The sequence below is a fragment of the Myripristis murdjan genome, chromosome 24 (assembly GCF_902150065.1).
Source record: "Myripristis murdjan chromosome 24, fMyrMur1.1, whole genome shotgun sequence".
In the NCBI taxonomy this organism is placed as follows: Eukaryota; Metazoa; Chordata; class Actinopteri; order Holocentriformes; family Holocentridae; genus Myripristis; species Myripristis murdjan.
In genome coordinates this window covers 31,649,117-31,671,497 of record NC_044003.1, presented here as the reverse complement: position 1 = coordinate 31,671,497, position 22,381 = coordinate 31,649,117, and the positions used below count along the sequence as shown (strand labels likewise).

At 40.2% G+C, this 22,381-nt stretch overlaps 1 protein-coding gene across 1 annotated transcript in view; it reads left to right on the top strand.

The window, feature by feature from the left end:
* The window catches only part of pinx1 (PIN2 (TERF1) interacting telomerase inhibitor 1), a 23,238-nt gene extending 1,674 nt beyond the window's left edge, over nucleotides 1-21,564 (top strand). The window contains exons 2-7 of the mRNA XM_030047496.1: nucleotides 285-394; nucleotides 775-867; nucleotides 1,245-1,326; nucleotides 1,740-1,829; nucleotides 6,272-6,354; nucleotides 19,913-21,564. Coding sequence (XP_029903356.1) covers nucleotides 285-394; nucleotides 775-867; nucleotides 1,245-1,326; nucleotides 1,740-1,829; nucleotides 6,272-6,354; nucleotides 19,913-20,590 — 1,136 coding nt within the window. The 3' untranslated portion in view covers nucleotides 20,591-21,564. The remainder of the gene's footprint in view (nucleotides 1-284; nucleotides 395-774; nucleotides 868-1,244; nucleotides 1,327-1,739; nucleotides 1,830-6,271; nucleotides 6,355-19,912) is intronic.
* The last annotated feature ends 817 nt before the right edge of the window (nucleotides 21,565-22,381 follow it).

Below are 22,381 nucleotides of genomic sequence, written 5' to 3'. Positions count from 1 at the left end.
GTTTTCATGTTTTTTTTTTTTTTTTAACATTTTTAAAATTTTTTTTTTTTTTTTGACTTTTTATTGTTTTTAACGTTATCATTTTTGTTGTTATAATATTTAGTCTAGCATACTTTTTGTTGTTTTTTAATTTAATTTTTGTGTTCTTTTAATCTTGTAATGTGAAGCACTTTGGCCTGCATGTGTGTATGAAAGGTGCTATGTAAATAAAGTTGAGTTGAGTCAATAGCTGGAGTGATGTTACAAACTGAATCTGTCGGTACTGATCTCCACTGTGTGTTTAGCCCGGAGGAAACAGAAGTGGTCTGTTGACCCCAGGAACACTGCCTGGACCAACGATGACTCCAAGTTTGGCCAGAAGATGCTGGAGCGTATGGGCTGGTCCAAGGGCAAGGTATGAGGCTTTAGTGGAGTTTTGACTCATGTTAATGGTGTGGGATGGGGAAAAAGGCGATACAGCATAGTATCATGGTATTTTGTGTGGCAATATTGTATTGAAACATGAACGCAAAGTATCAATATTGTATCACCAAGAATCGATGCAACAAAAGGAAAAAAGCTATATTGCAAAAAAGCAATCTTTAATGTAGTATTGTTAAGTAGCTGTAAGAGGCTGAGGTTTGAGAAATGATTTAACTGCCACTATACATTAAACTGGTATATTAGTATGCAATTTTAGCTTGAGAAATCGCAATAGTGCACGAGAAAATTTAATTGATGCCCATAATCATAAGTATTTGTATTACAATATTTGTGTTGTTTTCTTCCGTCTAGGGTCTGGGGAAAGGTGAGCAAGGCTCCACAGAACATATCAAAGTAAAGGTGAAAAACAACAACTTGGGTCTTGGAACCACTGCCAGCTATGAGGTGATTGCACAAGAAATGAAAATTCACATAATGAATTTTTGGCTGTTAATTATTATTTAGTTTTTTTTTTTTTCAGCCATTTTGTGGCTTTATTCTACAATTGAATACACCTTCACAGCAGCACAACTGCTCAGTGATTTTATGTGATAGCTGGGAACACCTTGAGAAAAGTTTATGCACACCCACACAATGAAGCTCTGTCATGCTTTTATATGATTTTTTTTCTTTAGAAACATGCACATCTGAGCTCAGGCACCTCAATAGTACAAGAACAAGAAAAGTTGGCAGTAGCCAATCACATTTTTTTGTTTGAAATCAGGGACTGATGACTGAAGTGATGGTATTTTATGTGAGGGTGTTGTGTGCTCTGTGTGCAGGACAACTGGATTGCTCACCAAGATGATTTCAATCAGCTCTTGGCTGAGCTGAACAGCTGCCATCGTCAAAGCACCACCGATGGTATGTTAACACCACAACAGGGTTTATTATGCAGTTTGTTGAATTCTTGTATCCAAACTGTTTTATTGCTTTTTAAATTACAATTAAATATTCTGCTAGTAGAAAAAAATAAATGTACTTAAGTGTCTATTTCATGGTCTGTGTGTCAAGCAAAAGTCAAAACCACATTACACTCAGGTGTTACTTTGTGTGGTCGAGTTCATCTGTTGCACAGTAGAGGGCGCTACATTGCAACATTTAGGAGAAGGTTTCACTGCATTCACTGTCATGACTTTGTATAAAACAATATTTAACAGAATATTCATATTTGGAAACAGTTACAGTGGCAAGGCAAAATGATATTTGATACATTGGCACACCACTTCCTGTTACTATGCTTATATTGAATTTTATTTATTTATTTGTCTTTGTAGAATGTCCACCAGAGGAGAAGCAAGGCTTTAGCTTGGAGGAGAAGTCCAAGACCTCCAAAAAGAGGGTGCATTACATGAAATTCACTAAAGGTGGGTTTATTGTGTGGCAGCTGGCAGAGTTTATCCCGACAGCAGAGTCAGAGCGATAGGCATGGCTCAGTGACATGTTCCGTGACCCCTCTGTTCGTGGATAATCAGAGGCAATTCTTTTCTCACTCTCAACAGTTATTGTGCTTTGATCACCTGCGGGGATTTTTCTTCACTATATAATAATAAGCCCAGCCTGACTGGGTTCTCCATCGGGAGTCACAGAGTAGAGGTGCTCCACTAAAAATTGTTCTGCCTTTCAGATCAAAAATTAAAATGGTTTATGTGAGTTATTCATTGATTTAAGATGAGCACTATTTATCTGAGAGGAGCGATTGAAGTGGATGCCTCCGCTTTCTTACTGTTCCGCCTACATAACACAAACACACACACACACCCTCACATTCAGACATGGACAGGCAGTCTCCTTGACTGCTCCTTGAGCCATGTGCACTTGGCCCAAGCTGCAGACACGGATCAGAGCAGCTCTCTATCAGCCAGCGCTGGGTCAGTTGGTCCGGTCAGAACTAGGGGAGGTTATTAATAACTCTTCCCTTCTACTTTTATTACTCTTTTACACGTCAGGAAGTCAAGATTTGCTGGTCAAGGCCAGTACACTGATAGGCACAAGGAGGACTGATTTGGTATGCAGGAACACGGGAGACCAAAATGAGTAACCAGTTGTCCATACTTAATCGTTGATTAGCCTTGGTTAGTAAGATTGTCTGAGACTGTCAGGAGAATCGGAGATGGTATTTGTTTAGAATAGTTTTGTTGTTGCTGTTTTTAAACTGCCTTGGCTAGTATCTCATTGTGTTGTTTTTATTTGTGATAAGAACATGTGAAGTGATTGCAATATGTTGTGATTTTGTCAAATTTACATCTGTAATTTTACATAATTTTTCAGGCTCAAGCATGTATTTATTAGGTCAATGTGCTTGGGAAAATAAAATACCTCAACTTTTACCTCACCTGGAAGAACCTAGCCTTACATCATTCAATAGCAACTTCCTGTTTCCTGTTTGGGGCATCTGGCATGTCCATTTACTGGCTCCCCCAAAAACAACACCTCCCTGTGGTCGCATGATCCACTAGATGACCCTTCCAGATAACACCAAGCCTCAATCTCTCCCCCAGACCCTCTCACCCTGTTTTTCTGATCTTAATTTAGCAGAGACCAGAAGAAGACCTTGTATGAGAGTGAAAGATAGGATGTATCCATACAAGATACACTTCAGATGCGGACACAGGCATCTTTACAACCTCACGTTTTCAACCTTCCGTTTTCCTTTGCATTTCTCCAAAATGCCCTCATTGACCCCTTGACAGAATATCAAGTCCCTGTTTCTTCACTGACCGGTGGACATGTGTGATGACGCTGAACTTGGGCTTCACCTGCTACCTGGGTGTTGGGATAGTCTGTAGGTCTCAGTCCATAGTCATTCTAATGAAGTCTGCTGATCCTGTCAGGACTTAAAGATCTAATCCACTTGAGGCCCTGAGATCCAGTATCTCCACCAGCTGTTGGCCAGGGACAGGGCAAGCAGGCACCATTAGACTCTTTGTTTTGAGGGGGCAAAAAATGGACAATTAGCCCATTTTTAGTATTTTTATTCAGACAACCGGAAATTAGAGCAGGAGTAAGGGGAATGCAGAAGAGAATGTTCTGGTGGGACTTGATCGTATGCCAGTATACATCATGAGGCTCCAGAGGCAGTGGTCTTTAAATTAGGTATCTGTGATTTGGGGTTTGGGATAAACAAGTAAAAAAATATACATGATGCATGAACAAACACATTTATGTACGTTTCACCCCAGAGGATAGTGCACGAAATTATTAATTAAAGCCCTTAATTCCATCCAGGAACTTCATGGATATCAAGAACATGTTGAGACAACAGACATCAGAGCAAATGAAAAGGCCATTCAAACTATCTGTGGGCACAACAGACAGCAGTGTTACCTGTCTCCACGTACACAGTCCTCAACAGTTGTCATGCAACAGTAAAGATGCCGTGTGTATTGTTTTCAACGTCTTCAAACGGCTCATAACTTCAGTTTGAAACCTGAGACTGCAGTGCTTCTTAGGTGGTCGTGGTCTTTCAGTTTACGTTGACAGCAACACTGTCAACTTTGAAAGTGATGTTTGAATGGTGGAAGTATTCATGTTCTTGTCATGGTGGTAGTGAGCAGCTACAGAGAAGCTGTTTAAGTTTATGTATGTTTTTAATATAACCTTCCCTTGACCTTACCATATTGTGTGATCCTGGTTGGCATGGGTGACCAAAGAGCTACCAGGCAGCCTGTCACACCCCTTTGCATGCCTCCCGCTCCTTCTCCCCTCCCTGTTTCCGTTGCCAGGTTAAGTCTTGATAATGGATTTAGTGTTTCTAAGCTTGTTACATGAGAGGATGAAAAAGTTGACTGTCAGGTCCTACTCGTGTAGTTCTATATGTGCAGGGGTTGTATGTAGTTAGGGCATCTATCATGATTTGCATGAAAATTTGTTAGACTTTAGATCACATGAATATCTGATCCTTTCATGTAAGTCATCTCAGTAATATCACCAATAATACTGCATTATTTTCTCAATTTATTACCTGTAACATTTACCAGTTTCAGTTAATTCCCGCATCGGAATGGTAGTTTATCTACAGGAATGCTCTGGATATTAAATATGAAATAGAGTTGCATAGCTGCAAAATGTTGTGGCCACAATAGCATCAAAGAGTCCCAACACTCAGCTTCGAGGCTCCCTCTGAAAGCAGGCCTCCTTGCTCTCTTCTGCTTTTTATTGATATTCTGTTCAGGCTAGCGTTCTCACTGCCAGCTCTGAGGATTGATGGCCTTCGTTTGCGGGGAAAGGCACCAAAATCTCTGCTGCCCATGCCTGAGCCCACAACATAAACCAGTAACCCAGTTTTAATTGCCACCCCCATCTATCACTTGTCATGGCAGCTAGGGTGGTTGATGCAGAATTTATCCACAGCTCTTTATTTACCCATTTCTCAGTGGCTGGCTTCACCTTGGTCTTTGTACTTTTCTGAAACCACAAATATTATTTGTATCAAGCACAGAGCTGCAGGTCACAGGGACTTAACTGTGTCCTTCAGTTAGTTCCTTGGCAACATTGGATCTACCTCAGTTACTTGGTAAATATTGGAGACATTAAATTGCCTTTTTTTTATTATCAGATTAGTCTGTCAGCACCTCCGTGATCTGCTAATCTGGTTTGACTAGTTATCAGCACTGGCACTTGTTCCCAAAAAAACTGTGACCTTGGAAACCAGCAGTTTATCCGCAGCACTTTCCATCACATGTTAGCGATGCCCACGCTTCATCCTGCCTAAATGACATTCAGCCACCTTGGAGCACTCACTAGGGAAAAAATAGGGTTAAGCTCTTTTTTATCTCAACTTTGTTTTTTGCACTTTCACCTGAAAGCCTCAGTCTCAGAATTTTGACAGGTACTTCCTCATCCAAACAGTAGAAAGGTCAGAATGGGCATATTTTACCTTCGACCTAAGATCAATAGACAACATACACCATGAAGACCCCCCTCCTCCCCAGCCCACCTAGGATTTATTTTAGTTTTGAACATATTTTCTTGGTAGCTTGGTTTTGCTCCTTAGACCTACATTTGCAGTGGCTTTCAAAGCCAAGAGGAGGGGGGATAGATGTTTAAAAGCAATAAATAACCAAATGTTATCAGGGCCCTGCTGGAGGAAGAGGATGCAGCTGTACGAACAGGACTTGGGCTCGAGACAGACGACTATGTGCTCCAGGAGTCTTTGAGGCCTGCCTTGAAAATGGGAATCCGGAGGCGTGGCATAGCAGACCTTGTCGTCAGTTTATTTTTCTTTGCTGTTTTATCCCTGAAGCAAAAAGCAACCCACACAAACCCACCCTTTCTTCACTCTAAGATCCCCCCCCCCCTCCACCACCACCACGCATGCACACACACACATACATGCATACATGCACACATACATGCACACACACACACACACACACACGTGTGCATGCACTCTCCCTTCCAACTTCAACCATTTCAGTTTGTTTGGCTGAAGTTCAAAACCTCTTCAGATACTATCTGTCTTTTTTATATAAATTTTTTTTGCATGGTGGGAAAAATCTATTGGAATCCGACTTGTTTGGTCATATTTATAAGCTTTGGACTATTGTACTCTTGTAATAAAGCAAATATCGACTGCTGTATGTCTAGCATTTTGAGCATTCTTTGACATTTTTGGATTTTCTTAATGGTTTGGTCATTTTGGTTGTATTGACATTACTACATGACACTTCAGCTAGCTTTTATGTGCATTACTGTGTGCTTGAGTGATAAAACCCCTGTCAGGAGATTGGACTTGTAATAAATATAAACAGGGTGGATTTTAAAATGTTATAGTTAAAAAATTAAATTCATTTGTATTTCTCCTTAGGGAAGGATCTGTCTTGCCGTAGTGAAACAGACCTGAACTGTATCTTTGGAAAGAGGGCAAAATGCACCAAAGACCAAGAGGAGGTAAGGGACTAAGCCAGTTTACAACACACAGAACCCACAATTCTGCTTGCTTTAAACCAAGATATTTAACTTGAAATTACATCTGAACTTAATAAAGTATTATATTAAAAATGTGTGAGTCACCAATGTAAATCACTTCTTAATCAACCGTCATAATCAGCTTATGTTGTGAAGTTGTCTTTTCCAGACTTTGAATTAAGTGCTATTTTTTTTAATGTTTTGTCAGAGAAACCAAATCCATTCATTTTTTTTTTTCATTTTAAACATGATTCAATTGCAAACAAAACCAAATATGTTAAATACAGCTTAATTGTCAAAAACATCCAACATTGTGTTCATATCCAAATACATCTGTAGATCTGTAGAGCATATCCCTAATCCGAGTGGGGAAAAGATGTCACTGATGAAGCAAAAAGACCAGATGATAGTAATGATGATTGCCTAAAGTGAAGAAGGGTCAATCCCTGATGCTCATTTACCAAGTCAGTGTCAGGTGGGCACTCGGGGAGGAGATGGCATACCTCTGGCCAAGTGGCTCTGGCTTATCTCTCTGTCTTGGTAATTAAGGATGACCACTGCTGCTGATGCCTCTATCAGTGGCCCCAACATCATGCGACCTGAGCAGCCTGCGGTCATAGATTAGCCATGTCATAGCATGAAGCTTTAATACTGCCAACAGGCCACTGTTAGTGGCAAAAGCACCTAAATCCAGTTAAAGGATTTGCTCTCTTACCCTCCTGCTCCTCTCTTCCACAATTCCTTCTTCTCTACTTCTGTCTTGGAGCAGTCACATTAGGTAGGTTAGTGTGCCACTGGGCACCATTACAGGCAAATCGAAATTGGGGTGAGGTTTGCAAAAACCTGAAAAGATGACGCTTGCAAAAAAGTTTACTATTACCTCTCTGCGGGTAGGTGGTCACTTGCAGCTTCACTTTGCTGTTTGGTACTGTGGTGGCTCCCAAGCTTTTCACATTTAACTTTAAAGACCGAGGCACGTGCTGGTTGGGTTTCAGGCCAATTAAGATGTCCACACACGACCATTTAAGCCAATAATAAATTGACTTGCCATTATTGTCTTAAATTATAGTAAGGATAATTATAGTTAGTATAGTCTCATTTCAAATGTTTAAAATGTTTAATCTGCAGTACATAATTCTGTAGTGGTCAATGTTTTTATGAATGCATTTTGGCAGTTTTTGTTGCAACAGATTTTTTTTTTTCTATTCAGTTGATAATTTCTAAGACTCTAAGAGTTTCATTTCTGGGTGTATTCCGTATTTGGTTCCAGTGGATGATTTTAGTTTAAGAATTGCTCTCGATGAGATATTTATAGATTTATAGATGAATTTTCATAGTATTAACATATTCCTCAGTGTGGGGACAGTTTTCCTGCTGCAGCAGACCACCACAACCAAAGGAATGTAAAGTAAACGCTGCTGGAGTTCATATTGTAATGCTTTGACTATAATCGCATCTGTGGAAGATTTTCTCAGTGCCCTCGATTGTTGTGAAAGAAGAGAGCAGTCAAATGTCATTTGAACTTATTGAGTAATTTTCTGGCACCATGAATGTTAAACACTAACCCTTGTCCACTAACTTCTGCTTTATACTTTTTAATGGCTCCTGTGACAGCCAAAGGAAAAAGTCATTTTAATTATTTGTTGCACATTTAACCCCCACCCTAAATGAATTGTATGTAAGTTTAGTGGACTGCATACTGAGGGAAAAAAACAAAACAAAAAAGAAGTCACTCTGCCAGCCTTTTGTATTTTAAGACAAAGAGGTAGTGGCCCAAAAGGAAAATTGTTTGGAAACAGGTATGGTAAGTGTTAGCGTAAACCCTTAAAGACTTTTATGGCAGAACATAAACAAGATGAGACCATGCATTTGTAGCTGGATTCCAAAAGTTGAATTCAATAATTCCATATGCAATGTATGCCAATAATAATTGAAAAAAATCACATTCCCAGAAGCTGATGATTCTACATAGTCTACAAGTTCTGCACTTTTTCTGATATTCCCAACTCATAATATCACAGTAACCCTGCCGGCGAGGTTTATGCCGCTTGTGCCAGTGATGATTATAAATGCTGCCACAATAATTTTTCTTAACCTTTTTTTGTCATTGTAATTTTCACATACACATGCTGCCCTCTTTATTCAGTCTGAACTGATATCTCATCACTGCGTAATAAAACAGTTTTTTTTTCCACTGACCTCCAATGTAAAACCAAATCAGCCACCACAAATCGCATATTTTGCATTTTGAGACACTGCAGAGCCTCTTGTAGTCATCCTTTATTTATCCCAGGCCTTTGGCATGAAGAAATTGGCATCTTAAGATCCATAAATTGCACAAAAAAACCCTCGCTATTCCTCAGCTAATGCCGGGCCATAGCATCACAATGGCCACTGCTCCCTAGCTGATTAACGCTGGAAGAGAAAGCAATACACACCATATTTTTTCCCTAATCGTTTGGTTATGGGTTGTTATTTTTCAGCCAAGAGGGACAACATTGACCATATCGAAAACACTGAACACAATTACAATGGTATCCCATGAGGCCTTGTGTTGAGGCCCAGCAACATCTGAGGGTTGCTGGGTAGAGGTAAAGAGGGTGATGGACCAATCAAGCTCCAGGCATTGTGCAAGATCTCCTGTGACTGTCCTGTGAATGTGTCCATGACACTGCCAGTGACCCTTGGCCCACACTGATCTGTGCTTACAGTAGTCCATCATTTGTGTTCATTTCTGTTATAGCAAAAAAAAAAAAAAAAAAAGTCACACTGGAGTACACTTAAGCAAAGTCCATACTCAGCTCCTGAAAGAGTAGTGCATATCTTGCCCATGCCCTGCATTCCTGAGTAGTGCCCTGTATCAACAAAGAGAGGGTTGGCTTAGTGGCATCAGTACAGGGGTAGAGTTGGCTCGTAGGAGTGTGCACGTAATGCCATTGGTTGCATATCTGCACCCTGACAAGATGAAGCCAGGGGACTCACCCATGGCCTATCTGCGTTGGCTTCTCTAAAACTGTCCTCCTTCCCTCTCATGAATCTTCCCCCACTTCCCAGCCCCACCACCCGCCGCTGTCTCTCCAGCCTCCCTTCCACCAGCCCCCCACTGCTGGGGTTTTCCTTCCTCCATAGTGATGTGCTTCCTGCTAACCCCTTATCGCTGCTCACAACACTCCCTGAAACACAGACAGGCAGACACTCACACACAAACACATGTAAGCACACACTCGGCTGTTCCACATGCGCCTGATCATCAAAGACAGTGCTGGCTGTGAAGAGAAGGACATGTGAGCAGATAGTGGCAGATTATTCAATCTCTCATTTTCATAAGTTATATATGGCAAGCCCCTAAGTCTCATCTGCTACCTTCTTTCAACTCTGTTTTGGTTTATAACTTGAGACATGAAGAAGGCCTCTGACTGTCTTGAGGTGATGTCTTTTTCTCAGTAATTGACAGTCTGAATTCTCAAACATTATGTAAATATATCCACAGTAAGTTTTAAAATCTGCTTCTGTTAACGTTTACATTAAAATGTGACATGTTACCCAGTTTTTTAATTGGTAATTGTTTTGCATAAAATATATTTAACCCTTTATAGGGCACTCATTTGAAATTCAAAAAAACAAACCTAGACTGTTATTAGAGAACATGACAGGACTTTATTACTTCTATAAAATTTTTCTAAAATTTTCATTTTGTAATAGAAACTCAAAGCCATTGAGATTGGTCAAATGCCACAATCATGTGACCTGGGATGTAGAGCGATCTTTGCTGATTGGCTGGGTGAAGACCAAATGATTATTGAACTAACTGAGACAGGGGATGGGCCTGATATGTAAAATTTCTGAAATTACCAAAAATAGTCACTTGCCCTATAAAGGGTTAAGTATATCTGAATTATAAAGTCATACTTTTTATATTGATGCATAGCACGGAATGTATGACTACCACCGGTAACCTCATTCTACCCTTTCATGTAGCCACCTGAAAATGTATGCTCAAGACCATTATTTACCCTCCCTGACCAGTAAGGGTTATCGAGTTGTGGTGAAGCACCTGTCCATCTACAGTTCTCTCTGTTATCCATCACCCATCCCACGCCTGCAAACCCCCTCCCATCTCCTGCCTCCTCTTGTGCCCCTCAACACAATTACTCACTGCATGACAAATGACAGGCTCTTTCTGCCGAGATATCAAAAAGCCCCGGCCACTTCTAAATGAAGGCACTTTGGCAGCCCTGTGCTCCCTTTGCTTATCGGCGGGTGAGCAGTGCCCCTGGCTGTCCTGTGTCCCCCTCTTCTCCCTCCTCCTCCACCACCACCCCCAGCTCTCTGTGCCCTCCTCAGGGGGTTTAGTTAGGGGAGCCACTTGGAGGGCCAGCCCAGCTTGATTTATCTCCCTTGCCCCTCTGCCCGGCCACTCAGGCAGGCCGAAAGAGCCGACGAGGCTCCGGCGGGCCTGAGCTCGAAAGCCCGGCATTAGCTGAAATAAACCATCCTGCCGCCCAGTGAAAAATGTCCTCTGATTGGCTAATTAATCAGTCAAAGGGGAGCGACGCGGCTTGTGACTTGAGGGACCCGAGCGGGCGACCGCAGAGGGCCCGCTGATAAATAGACTCCCCGCCGATTCATACATCAACAAAAGTTAGTCATTTTTTAAAGCCGCCAGCTCACATGAAAGGTGGAAACCCAAGCCCATAGTTTTATATTTTTGCCCGCTATATTTCTCTGTTTTTTGGCTATGTGAAAAAGACAAAATTCTGACAATTGTGTTTTTTTTTTTTTTTTTTTCCTGTTCTGAAACTTTTTTTTTCTTTTGCAAGATATATTCATGCTAATATGCCCCAGATGTAGTTTGTTCTTGTCCCATATTTCTGCTCCATTTTAACTGCGGAATGGTCATACCTGAGATGAAAGCGTTCATACTTGGTCAAGCAAATAAAATGAGATTCTTAGCCAGGTATCTGTGCTTCAGTTGTTGCATCTCATCTTCTAGGGATTGATTTTGTAAATAATCAACCTAACAAATGGCATTTCTTTTACTTTTGGCAGAAAGCCATCACTTACTTCAATTTTTTGTTTTACACATTAAATCTCTTAGAAATTGAGTTTTGTTTTTTTGCCTTGTGATTAACAATTACAGCTATATGGCTATCATGATTAATGTCACCAGCAGATTCCTTAAGCATATTTTAATGCTAACGTGAAGGTTTTTGGAAATGGAGTTTAATTCATTAGATCTGTACTCCTTAAAGTTGTCAGGAGTGATAAATGTTGGTGTGTAATTTGGTACAAGCCTTGTTTTGACGTTTGAAACCTCTAGTCAGCCAGTCAGCATGGTGCGCCCTGCGCAGAGGTCGGCATGACCCCCGCGGCCTCTCCCACTCCCACTCCTGCTCAGGCACAAAGGGCCGAGGATCAGGCCACATCGGGTGGCACCTGTTGCGGGTTTTTCCTGCCCACGCCTCGTCCACATGAAGGATCACACGTCAGTGGGTGCTCCCCTGACGCCACCATCTTAAGGAATATTTGGGGAAGGGGCGACCCAGGTTAGGGGCTTGGGCATTTGGCAGATGCGTCGGCAGAGCGCCAGGGAACCGATGGGTGGAGTCAAGCAGTGAAACTTTGCTGATAGCGCAGAATCAAAATGTCTTTTCAGTATGAAAATTCTCCAAGACAGTATTGTATGATCCTCACAGGTTGCTGCTGAGGCCCATGTGCAATTAAATGAGGTAGTGTTGCATTTTTGTTGTAAAAGGTGTGTAAATTATCAAGACACTTTTCTGGTTGCTGGATTTTTCCTCCCCCTTATTATCGCAATTATGTATTTGGATCATTGCATTAGTTGGTGGATAGGACGTCCTCTTATTCTGTGAGGTCAGTATGTTCAGTTGTGGCAATTGTTATGGAATGAGACATCTGACAGATTTTGATAGTTTCTCTGAATTTTTGTAATCCGATATTGTTTTTAAAGCTGTTCATTTTTTGAGAAATTGAGATTTATCACCTGAGAAATGTTTCCTATTATTATGTATTTATTTATTTATTATTTATTTTACTTGTTTGTTTGAAGCAGCTTTGTTTAAAATAGTTGCTTCTGTTTCACCCGGGTTGTCTGTACTATATTAGTGCACCAAAACAGAAATAGGTTTTTATTTATTTTAGGTGCAGTTGTCCATCAGCTTCATCATTGGTCTTATTAGAGGAGGTACTGGGTAAACGTGCGTTATGGCAGCGTGGCTGGTTTTTCAGTAGGCCTGTGCACTTGTGCTGAGTGCCTTGCTTGTTGTGAAGCTGACGAGTCCTAATTCGCTCTCAGATAACATCTAATTGCCTCAAACAAAAGCTCTGCCTCTCAAGAGCATGTTTGTTGACAAGAGCCCATTGCTTCTAACGCCGAAAATAAGAAAGACCCGCCAAGTGACACTACCACCACCACCCCCACCTGTGAAGACACATACACACACACACACACACACACACACACTCACAACCTTGTTGCCTACCTCCATGGCAGTTTTGTGGACTGCTCCCCCCTGGCCGTGCCAGCTTGCTGACACTTACAGATTAGTGTTGGGGAAAAAAGAAAAAGAGTGTCTGTTTCTTAGTTACGGGCTTAAGCTAGAATGCATGGGGCCAGGGTAATTACCGCCTGGTAAAGCTAACCGCCCAAAGATTTCCAGCCCTCTTGGCTGTTTACAGCCACCGACTCCTGTTTAATCACTGACTCTTTAATCTAATAAATCACAGCTGGGGAAAATAATCGCTGCATCTTCTGTCTTTGGGGTTGTGGTTGGGGGGGCGGACCCCTACGCTCCTGAGGGGGGCATTGTCGGCAAGCACTTGCAGTGTTAAACAAGCACAGGGCAGTCATGCTGCATGCATAATGTTGTCTTCATTTGTTACTTATGATAAACGTTCTTGCATCTGGGCACAAAGTGCAATTTTTCAAAACCCAATTTTTTTCCTGCTCTGTCTTAACTAAACACAGAAGGTTTGGCTTTAGCAAAAGTATTGCTGTGTAGAACCTTCCTTGCATGGCATTTAATGTACTTTTGGTAAATCTTTCTACAGTTTCTTACTTTTTCTTACATTGTGTGAATTTTATTTTTTACAAGGCGTTTTTGCAGAAGAGCAGAATAAATGCAGAAGGAGCGATAATTCTTACTAGTATTACTTGGGAGGCAATGCAGTTTCTTCAAAAATTGATGGCCAAGCAAACTGTATCCTTATTTATCTGTGAATAAGCAGGGGTATCCACCTGTTTTTTCTGTCCGCCCACATCAGGCTCATGAAGGATGGGTTGGTGGACTTATGTGCTCATCAGGGAGAGACAGCTGGGTAATCTAGGCCTGATCCATAAACCTTGACTATCGCCAAATTTATTATTGTGGCAGGACAATGAGGGCACACTCATGCAATTAGAGAACCGACCAATATTGGCCAGATATTATTGAAAAAATGGCGAGTAATGCAAACAGGCACTTTTTAAGAAAATAAATGGGTAACTGCATCCTAATTAACAGAACCAGGGTGACATTCTTCTTTATTTCATATGAGTCACATGTTCATATTATTAGTTTTAATGCAAAATTGTCGCCTAACCTCACATTCAAAATCTTGTATACAGTTTCATGACATGAGGCTTAGAGTTTCTTTTTTTGCATAGTAGTGGACTGTATAACCAACAAAAACATCAGTGAATTGTCAACATATTTAAACTTTATATTTTACAGTCCTGGAGATAGTAATCCATAGTGAGGCGAATGATGCAGGCAGTTGAAAGCTGCAGTTAGTATGACTTAAAACATTAATTAAATGCATGGGGTTTGGATATTAACCCAGTTTTAAAGTGAAATGCCAGTGTTTGATTGATTGACAATGATTTGAAATCTGTTTTACCATTTCACCAAATGAATGGAAGTTTGCTTATGCATAAAAATTATAATTTTGAAAGGAGTAACATGCCCTAGTTTACACCCCTCTCATTTTATCTTGTGCACCGAGCAGTGAAGAGCCGCTAGAAACCACATCCACTGGTTTTATTATTTCAGAAGGAAACGTCGGTGTCAAAATGCTATAAATTGTAACACTCAGCTGCAGAGATTTGAGGACTCTTGTAACAAACTTGCATGTGGTGTGCAATTAGGAATTTATAGTTTCAAAATGTACCACCTTTACTTTTACAGTGAAAGTTATTTTCTTTGTTGTAGGCTGGTTGATATATTATTGTATAACATGGTTGGAAAGATAAACAAAATTGTTCCCGAGCTGTGATGAAGCCTGACCACCTAGCCCTGTACTGATAGATCCATGACTAGACATTGCTTGGGTTGTTATGTCGAACTTTCAGGACTTGTCATTTATTTGCAGTAAATTAAAGCTTGCTTTAATTTTGCTGAAAAAAAAAAGTTTGAGATGCACTCGAATGAACCTTTTTCCACCATCCGTCTGTGGGCTTGATTGACTCTCCTGAATGCCTTGGTCTCTATGTCTGGTACCTTGGCACATGGTTTTCCATTGGCCACATTAGCTGGGAGAGATAGAACTGGAGTGTCTTGAAGGAGGCGGCCTGTTGAATGTCTTCCCACCCTCTCCTTTTCTTTAGGACCCTCTACGGGCCCTCCCTGTGTTCCCTGCCCAGCCCCAGCCCCCGCCAGGGGAGAGAGTGGAGCAGGAAGGGCCCGATAGCCAGCCAGACCGCTCCTCTGCCGAAGGAGCCTTATCTCAGAACTGCACACAGTGCACTGAGCGCATCCTTTTCCTGGGGTTCTTGGTCTGGGAGGAGGAGGAGTAAACATGGTTGAATATAGGTGCATTCTCCAGCCCTCCTTCACTCCTCAACCTCCCTGTGTTCCTGCCCAGGCCTGCCTTTTTCAGTCATTCTTCTCCAATCCAAACAATCGTGTAAACTGGTTTTATGAATTGCTTAAATCACTTTTGAAATGTAGTGATGGTGGTTACATGTATATCCTAAATATTATGTTCAGACGTATTTATTTCTTAAAACAGGAGACAAAGTTAATGTTAAATTTTCTCTCTCGACAAGATCAGCATTGCAACTCCTGGCCACTGTAGGGAATTGACTTGATTGATTCGAGTTTTCGTTTGCACTTGTTGTTGCTCACTTCATAACATGATCGTTTATAGTATTTTTATTGCAATGCAATAGAACATGAAGTGATCTGTTTTTTACTCAGAGATGACAATCCATTAATGGTGAATTTGAATCCAAGACTGAAACAGTCCCACATGACATGCTCACTGCTGACATACTATCATCCCCCTTCAATATGTGGGGAAAAATGAAGAATAAACACTGAGGCTGTGGCTTTTTGAAGAATTACTTGAAAACTTAAAAGAACTTAAAAAGCTCAACTACTATCCCAAATGTTTGTTCTCTGTTTAGGAGACCTAAGTAATAACAAATTATATATTCTCTGTACCTGCTTAATGTTTTTCAGTATCCTGGGGGCTCTACCTTATCCCAATATGCATTTTGTATAGAGGACATAGGGTTGCCTTGAACAACTTGTCAGTCCAGTGCAGGGATAGTGCACATAAGAATAAATTAAGAATAAATATGTCAGAGGCACAAAAGATATTCAGTGATGTGATCAGGGTTTACTTAAAATACCCTATGTAAATCAGCAAAGAATCTGTAGTCTAAGCATGTTTTACTGCTAATAATTACAACTAAAATTACAATTCACATTTGGCTTACGCATTTATCCAAAGCAACATACCTATCAGATTTTTATACACCACGAGCAAAGATATAATCAGGAGACAATGACATCAAGAGCCATAATGCTCTGGTTCTGGTCCAAAGGACATAGGTGCTACAAAGCAATGCAAACCTGGAATATAGAGTGCATAAAGTGCATAGAGGAAGGAAGAATGCATAAAGGCAGATTTTTTTATTTTATTTATTTATATCTATTTTTAATGGGGGATTACACAATCCATTAGGTGAGAAGGTGTTCCTGGGTTTTTAGCCTTCTCTTAAAGTTTGAGAGGGACTCTGCGGATCAAATGGATAATGGTAATTAATGGATAATTAAAAGAATGAGTAAATGGACAGAGAAAAAAATAGCTGTATTGGGAAAAGAGAGTTCAAGCACAAGGTAATTTGTTATACACGCTCAATAGGTGGAAAATATAAAAACACATAGGTAAGTTACTAGCACAATAATGCCGTAATGTGAAAAGGGATATTTAAAATGAGTAATGTAGTCATTTGAATTGGCAGTACAGTTATTGATTCATGTCCTGGAAGTTATTTTTACCATAAGAAACAGTAAGGCTTTCTATGAAGGCCATGCCTGTAATGCACTAAGAATATGTTCATTATGTGCATGTATAAATATAAATTGTAGCTAGCAAAGAGATCATTTATTAAAACTTGAAAGTAATGTATTACACATTAGTCTGAAAATAATGATTTGCCCTGCACTAACTTTTGGCATTCATTGATTTGATAAATATTGTATATCTTAGCCCCCAAAGAAGAGAGGTCCAAAATACTTTCTTTTTAAGGTTTTTAATAAAGTCCAGGCCTACTGCTTTAAATACCAGCTTTCCAAGTGGTATTTACTGTTTTGTGGGCTCAGTCCCATGCACTCTACTGATAATGCTGATATTTCTGACATGACTGGAAGGCAGAATAAACGAAGGGAATCTTTCAATAAATACCATGCCAGAAAAGAGCTTAAAAAGGTTAAAGAAGAATGCAGTGCAAGAATTCAAATAACCCCTTTACTCTGCTTTATTCAATTACAGAAAAGAATACTGTGGTTGTGCTAGTTGTTGACATTATATATTATTAATTTAGAGTTTTTACACCATAATGCTATAGTAATTACAGTCTATGAAAGGGGAAACTGTGTCTTGGGTTGCATAGCTCATAAAGACATTTGAACCCTTCTGAAGTCTCACAGCAAATTCTAAATCCTAATTCTTCCAAGTATGATACAAATAGATTCTCAAAATATTTGTTGTTTATTACTAGAGCTACACTCAGCACTGACCAGCAAAATCTCCAGGGGTGTCAGTAATGCTGACTGGATCTGTAGGTTTATGTCCATATGTCTGTGTGTCCAGCCTGTGCTCAGCGCAGCACTTTTCCCCTGTTGGATCAGAGTCTAATGGAGATCCCCAGGCAGTGAGGATGAACCACATACCAAGCTCTAGCCACTTTCCCTGATGAAGGCGATGTTTCTCTCTCACTCATTCTCCTTTACTCACTCTTTTCCCCCTCGCTCATTCACCCTCTCCCTCTCTTGAGAGCAATTTCACAGGCAGTTGGAAAGTGGCCCCTAGCCATCTTCCCAAATCCCAGTTACATGTTGTTCGACGCTGTCAGCTCTAAGTTCCATCCCCAGTCTCCCAAGCAGAGAGGCTGCCATTGTGCAATAACAGCGAGTATAGATTTTCTCTGGGAAGTTGGAAAGTTTTGTGTAATGGCATCTTACCTGAAAGGCCACATCACCCTTGTTAGAAGTTGGGGCTATTTCTAGTCAAGGTCTGAGGTAGCGAAAAACTTCAGAGGCCATTTAAACAGCTGCCATGTCATTTAGCCTCAATCATGTACGTGATTTTGATGGCAAGGGGTTCTGTAGCCAGCTTTTATTTATTTATTTATTTTTTTTTTTTTTTTGAGGTAATGTAGCCAAATGATTATGTAAGAGGAAATGAATGATGTAATGCTAAAGTGTGTGATGTTTGGTTAAATCCACTCAAAATCTGCAAAATACATTTTCTTGCATACTTTAAATCCTTAAAGAAAGAGGACATTGTTCCAGCCTTGGATGAATTTGCAGAGCAAACTATATGCTTTTTTTCTATTTTGATCAATGTATCACTCCTCAACAAAATGACTGCACCCTCGTTATGGAAAAGTATTGACTGTAAGGGGCATTTTATTGGGTTAAGGACAAAGACTAATAGGTGGTAGGTTTTTCACTGAAGTCCATGGAGGGCCGGGGAAAGGAAAGTGTAACTCTTTCAGTCTTGAATACTTAGCAACTAGATTACACGCTAGATATAGATAGAACATATCACAAGTGCTGTATATTCTTCAGTAACACCGCCCTGCATTTCAACATATCCAGATGTCTCAAGACCCTTTGGAGACACATGAACATTGTTTTACTGGCCCATCAATTTGCTTGTCTACCTCCCTCGGTATTCAGGGTCAAAAAAGAGTAATCTTTATGTAAAAGCATAAAGGCCAAACAGTGAGGTGACTCAACATAACACAGTGTTTTCAATTTATCTCTAATCTGTAGAGTTTGAAAAATGCCATCCACATCGCCATCTCTGAAGTAATACACAGAGCGGCGGTATTGTTTAGTGTGATTCTCAGGAGGGGTTTCTGTATTCTTCCCGACAAATCATTATGCATTGAGTAGGCCATTAGGAAAATGAAGACGAATGGGTCGCTAGGGTTGGGTGACAAATTGTTCATGCTGTACAGTTAAAATCTAGACTGTGGTGTACCTCTTGTTGGACACGGTTGTTTTAGAGTTGGTTCTGTTAAACCTGTGGCAGTAGCCTTAAGTTTGAAGAGATGATATGCTGACCAGATTCAGTTCCCCAGCCAAGGGAAGTGCCATTCACTTCCCTACTGTTTGTAACAACTACTCTCATTTTTATTTTCATATCTATCTATAGATAGATAGATAGATAGATAGATATTTGAGCAAGGCACTTAAACCTTAACTGCTTTCTGAAACCTTCTCAGTTTTCAGTAGTGCAAAGCATCATCACACAGCCTTGGCTTTAACCCGAGTACATGCCATTTCTCTCCCAAACAAAAATGTGTGAGTTTGATGTTGCCCTGCTTTATTGGCAGATGGGCATAAATTGATACCTTTTCCAGTCTTTAGAATCACTGGTTTTGAGCAGATCCCTTTCTCAAATTCCATCTTCCAGTAGACAAACATTGAATGACTTAACTTCCTGCTTCACGCAGTCACAGACAAACTTGGTGATAGCACTGTTCACTCGTGTGAAAATGTGTGTGGGGGCTGAAATAGAGCATGTGTGCTTCATGATTCCTTGGACTCAGTAGATTGAAACACAGCTCTGCTATCCATAAAAAAAAATGAAATAATGGAGCTATGGGCAGTGTTTATTGCGTAATTCAATGGTTCTGAACCTGGGGGTAGATAATTGAGACAGTATTAATTAGTATTAGTATTAATTTAGTATTATTTTAGATTTTACTACTTTTTCCTTTTTTCTTGTGAGATACTGAATATTTTTAAAATATGATTCCTCCTCTGATTATTAAGCAAATGAACCAGCCTGAGTTGATGGCTAAAAATACAATTTTTTTTTTTTAAAGGGATCATTTCACACCCATTGTTACGTAAAAAGCCTATTTTTCGTAACTAGTGAAGATTTCCTGGGTTAACCTATGCATGATGACTGACGATCACTTAAGTTCATTGTGTGCTGTCTATTTCTTTATAGGTTTTGTAAATGCTGCTTGAAACTCTTAACACGATCCTTTCATTTGTATCTTTTCTGTCAATAGGAGAACAATAGCAGTGATTCCCAGGGGGAGAAGGAGAATTTGACTTCTGCCACGTCGGAGTCGACCACGGAGGCCATCGCCAACACGGTGACGAGCACTCTCACCATGCAGGAGTATTTTGCCCAGCGAATGGCTCAGCTGAAGAGGGCTCGTGGCCAGGCCCAGGATCCAGCCCCATCACCAGAGGGAGAGACCAGCGAGCCGTCGTGTTTGTCTGAGGAGCCCAGCAGCCGCGATACCGAGGAGCCTAAGAAGAAAAAGAAGAAAAAGAAGACCAGAGAGGCTGCAGAAGTGATTGCTCCCATTATTATCAAAGAAGAGAATGAGGAGCAGGAGCAGGCCCACTCAGTGAAAAAGAAGAAAAAGAGGAAAATGATTGAGAATGAAGGAGCTGCTAATGAGGACCGCAGCTCCACCTCTGATGTGGAACACAACTGTGAGAAGGAGCTGACTCGCTCCAAGAAGAAAAAGCATAAAAAACAGCATGATAATAACACTGAACTGTTAAATGCACACGATCAACCTGAGAATGAAACTATGGAATCTGAAGTTGTACACAAAAAGAAGAAGAAGAAGAAGAAACATAGAGAACAGGTGGACAGTTTGCTAGTGGAGGACACAGAGGTGCCAGCTGAGAGGAAATCCAAAAAGAAGAAGAAAAAGAGAGACCAAGAATAAGGGCTGAAATGATCTGGTTAATCTGTAATCCCATGAACTCTTAGGGCTTCAGGCAGACCCTGTGACCCTCCTGTGTCCTCTTATAAATGTAATCACACAGACACAAATATATGAAGTAACTTGTGTCAGATGAATTGACTTCCTCTTCTTAGCCCCTATTTAATTAGCAAAATAAACCGGGGAACAGTTTTTACATCAGTGGCACAGGAGAGTAGATGTAGGTGAAGGAAGGGATACAGATCAGCATTGAGCTGAGATTGTCCACTGGAGGAACTGTTTTTAGTCCGCTGCTCAATGGCATCCATCAAATGAATTCTTTTGTTTTAATACATCTGTCTCGACAGTATCTAAAATATATTGACACTGTTCTCATGAGTAGCCTTATTTTTTAACCATCAAACTGCATCTGTCAAAACATCAGTTGGTGCTGATGGAGAGCTGGGATGTGTAAATATGTCTGGTATTGATTAGTGCCCAAAACGCTCAGTTCCAACATGCGATTAATCCATTTTTGAAAAATTGGTACCAAAAGTGTTCAACAAACCAAAATTCCATTTTCTCAAATGTCAACATTTTTGTATGTAACCATCCAGTGGCATTACTGTTAACTTAAACAGAATTCCATAGTTGGTTTTGTTTTCCACCCGGTCATCTCTAATCATATGTGCAGTTTTTCATTCAATGGAAATTTCAATTTTGAATATAAACCTTCATATTGTTGTCCATTAAGATGATTTAGTGGCTCCTTTTGGTAAACAACAAAAGCACATGGTATGACTAAAATTACATCAAAGAAATAGTTTAGTACTCTCCAGATATGATGTATTGTTTAATGATTTTTGGGGTGACAAAACTAAGAACTGTTCAATATGCCCTCATTAATGGGCCCTGAAAATGACAGATCTTTAACATTATAACTTTTTTTTCTGGATCAAGTCCCTTTTGAATAAATTAAATTCAAATATACATCTGTGCATGCTTGTGTTTTCCTTTTCTCTTGTGTAGGCAATCAAAAATAAAGGTGACTAATGCAGGTACTTCTATAATCAGGCTTGCTTGTGCTTGAGCAGTGAGCAACTTTCCCTGTGTGTGAGCTGATCAGCGGTGTGTAACTGACAGTATAATGCACAATATTTCTCACACAATAACAATCTTATCTAAGTGACTGTAACAACAGTTGGGACTCTGTCCAAACGAATTTGATTCATGGTTTTGTGAAACTGTTTCTTTCAAATGACAGTCTAAACTCTTACAAGCTAGTGTTGGAGTGGTGTTATGAGTCAGAGAAGGAAAGAAAACTGCAGCTGTCCAGTCTTTCTCGTCAAAACAAAACACTCCTGAAAGTTGACTGAATTTACCAAAAAATAATAATTAACATTGGATGAATGGATGTTTCATGTTCATCAGTTGTCCTGTGATAGAAGTAGCACTTGACTGTTCTTTAACTCCACAACACCTTAGCAGCACAAAACCTTTCCCCCTCCCTACATGCAGTCACTACCTGGAAACAGTCTGTGGCTCAGGTGAAACCAGCATGTGAGGCTCATACTTCTGTCAACAGCTAGAAAACAGGTGGAAAATGTGAGGCACTGGATGAGCTAGACAATATAGCTATATAATAAAGCTAGATAAATTATAGTTGCAGCAGCTACTGCATGATGGAAAAATAAATGCAAAGTGTTTATGATAAAATATTTTTTCTTTTTTTCATGTCATCAACTGAACATGAAAATTCAATTTTCTTGAATGGGCAGATGAAACTTGAATAACTCCTGTGGAGAAATTGGGTTT